Source organism: Cyprinodon variegatus, unplaced genomic scaffold, assembly GCF_000732505.1.
Source record: "Cyprinodon variegatus isolate N-32 unplaced genomic scaffold, C_variegatus-1.0 Scaffold162, whole genome shotgun sequence".
NCBI classification, from domain to species: Eukaryota; Metazoa; Chordata; class Actinopteri; order Cyprinodontiformes; family Cyprinodontidae; genus Cyprinodon; species Cyprinodon variegatus.
Genome location: NW_015150615.1, coordinates 760,975 through 762,887, shown reverse-complemented (window position 1 = coordinate 762,887; position 1,913 = coordinate 760,975). Strand labels below are relative to the sequence as shown.

Below are 1,913 nucleotides of genomic sequence, written 5' to 3'. Positions count from 1 at the left end.
TTCTCTGTCTGCCTGTTTCTCTGTCTGCCTGTTTCTCTTTCTGCCTGTACAGGATAACCTGAAAAGTTATTTTATTAAAACAGATGTAATAAACTTTTGATCAGATCTTTGTGTCCAGGAACAGTTCAAATAAATTTCCTGATGATCCAGTTTATATTTGAGGTCCAGCTTTAGGTCAGAACATGTGGAGGATCTGCTGCCTGGCAGACGTCTGCCTTCTCTGACTGCTTCTCTAGTTTTTTAGATTTTATTGTTTTATTCTGTGCTTTAAAAACATTTAGATTTCTTCACCAAATCAACAATAAGCCATTGATTATTTCATTTTTTCTTTATGAAAAAAAGCATGAATCCTCATTTCAAACATAAAAGATTTTTATTTTCTTTACCTTAAACATGAAAACCTGACAGCGTCCAAATCTCTGATAGACAAAGAACTAGGGAATAAATGCATCAGTTGTTCTTCTTTTGCTGACAGTTTGGTGTCAGCAGGGTGGATGTTCTCTGACGTCCATCATAACCCAACACAACCTGAGCAGAAATGTCTCATTTTACAGCTTTAGCACCAAAAAAAAAAAAAAACATGTCAACAATAAATTTGTATGTTTTCCCATTTAAGCGTTTTTTTTCCCCTCCTCACATCACAGGCGGGTAATCATCAGCACAAGGCCAGTGTGTACCATCTGATGGTGACACCCTCACCTCAGATTATGCTGCTGTCAACACATTCCCAGGTTGTCGTCACTCATCTTTCAGATTCCCGTTCAGGGGGGGGCTGATTGTGTTGATAACAGACTGCTGTTGCACTAAACTGTGCATCATCATTTTTTTTTTCCTGGCGTGCGGAGGAAGTGGCGGAGGGCTGGGTCAAAACTGTTATCACCCTATCATATCTCTGACAGCTTCCTGTCAAAATCAGGTCGCGGGAAGAGATGCAAGGAAGATCCTGCGATGCTGACAAAGCCGAATCGCTCCCCCCCTTTTATTCTGCCTTCTCTCTGTCTGCCTTATTTAGCAGTTTTAATTCTCTTTGCCACTTAGCAAATGCTTAATGGGACTGATGATGGTAGCTGGGGTTGGAGGAGAAAAAAGGAGGTGGAAGAGACTCCGAGCCACGGTGTTTGCAAAGAACCTGAAAAGTTGATGAACTGTCAGCGTTCTGACAGTGAGGGGGGGGGATGCAGCTCTGCTGTCTGATGAGTCGCTACGGTAACAGGAAGGACAGGGACAAAGAACAGACAGTGATGTGAGGATGACTGCTTTTCCATCCATTCATCCCTCCCTCCCTCTCCTGTCTCTGTGTTCCCTCCAGATGTTGGGGAAGACTTGGGGAAAGCGGCGGTGAGCCTGCAGCCGCCTCCATCCCAGGTCAGGGAACGAAGCGTGGGATCGTCCTCCAAAGACTGTCCCTACTGCGGCAAGTCCTTCCGCACCTCCCATCACCTCAAAGTCCATCTGCGGATACACACAGGTCAGTACGCTCTGACGCACAAAATTAAACATTTATTGTGCTTCATGCAAAATTTACTTCTCCACTCGTGCTGACATTTCTTCTGGGGTTAGATTGACGTATCGGTCCTGAACGTTGGCCTAATCAGATATTGGACTCACCGTTATATGATGGATATGAAGCACATTAATCAATGATATACTTTAGAAATGAGAACACAGAAATAATTAAGAAAGGAAGGAAGGAAAGAAGGAAGCGAGGGAGGAAGGAAGGAAGGAAGAAAGGAACAGAGGGAGCGAGGGAGGAAGGAAGGAAGGAAAAGAGGGAGGGCGGGAGGTAGGGTGGAAAGAAGGAAGGAAGGAAGGAATGGGGGAGGGAGCGAGGGAGGAAGGAAGGAAGGAACAGAGAGAGGGAGGGAAGGAGGGAAGGAAGGAAATAAGGAAGGAAGGAAGGAAGGAAGGAAGGA

General features: G+C 44.9%; 1 protein-coding gene across 4 annotated transcripts in view; it reads left to right on the top strand.

Moving 5' to 3' along the window:
• LOC107086799 (zinc finger protein 536-like) overlaps window positions 1–1,913 on the top strand; it is a 291,793-nt gene that overhangs the window by 205,000 nt on the left and 84,880 nt on the right. For all 4 annotated transcript variants that reach the window (XM_015377994.1, XM_015377995.1, XM_015377996.1 and 1 more), the window contains one exon: window positions 1,310–1,468. In XM_015377994.1, the coding sequence (XP_015233480.1) occupies window positions 1,310–1,468 (159 nt within the window). The remainder of the gene's footprint in view (window positions 1–1,309; window positions 1,469–1,913) is intronic.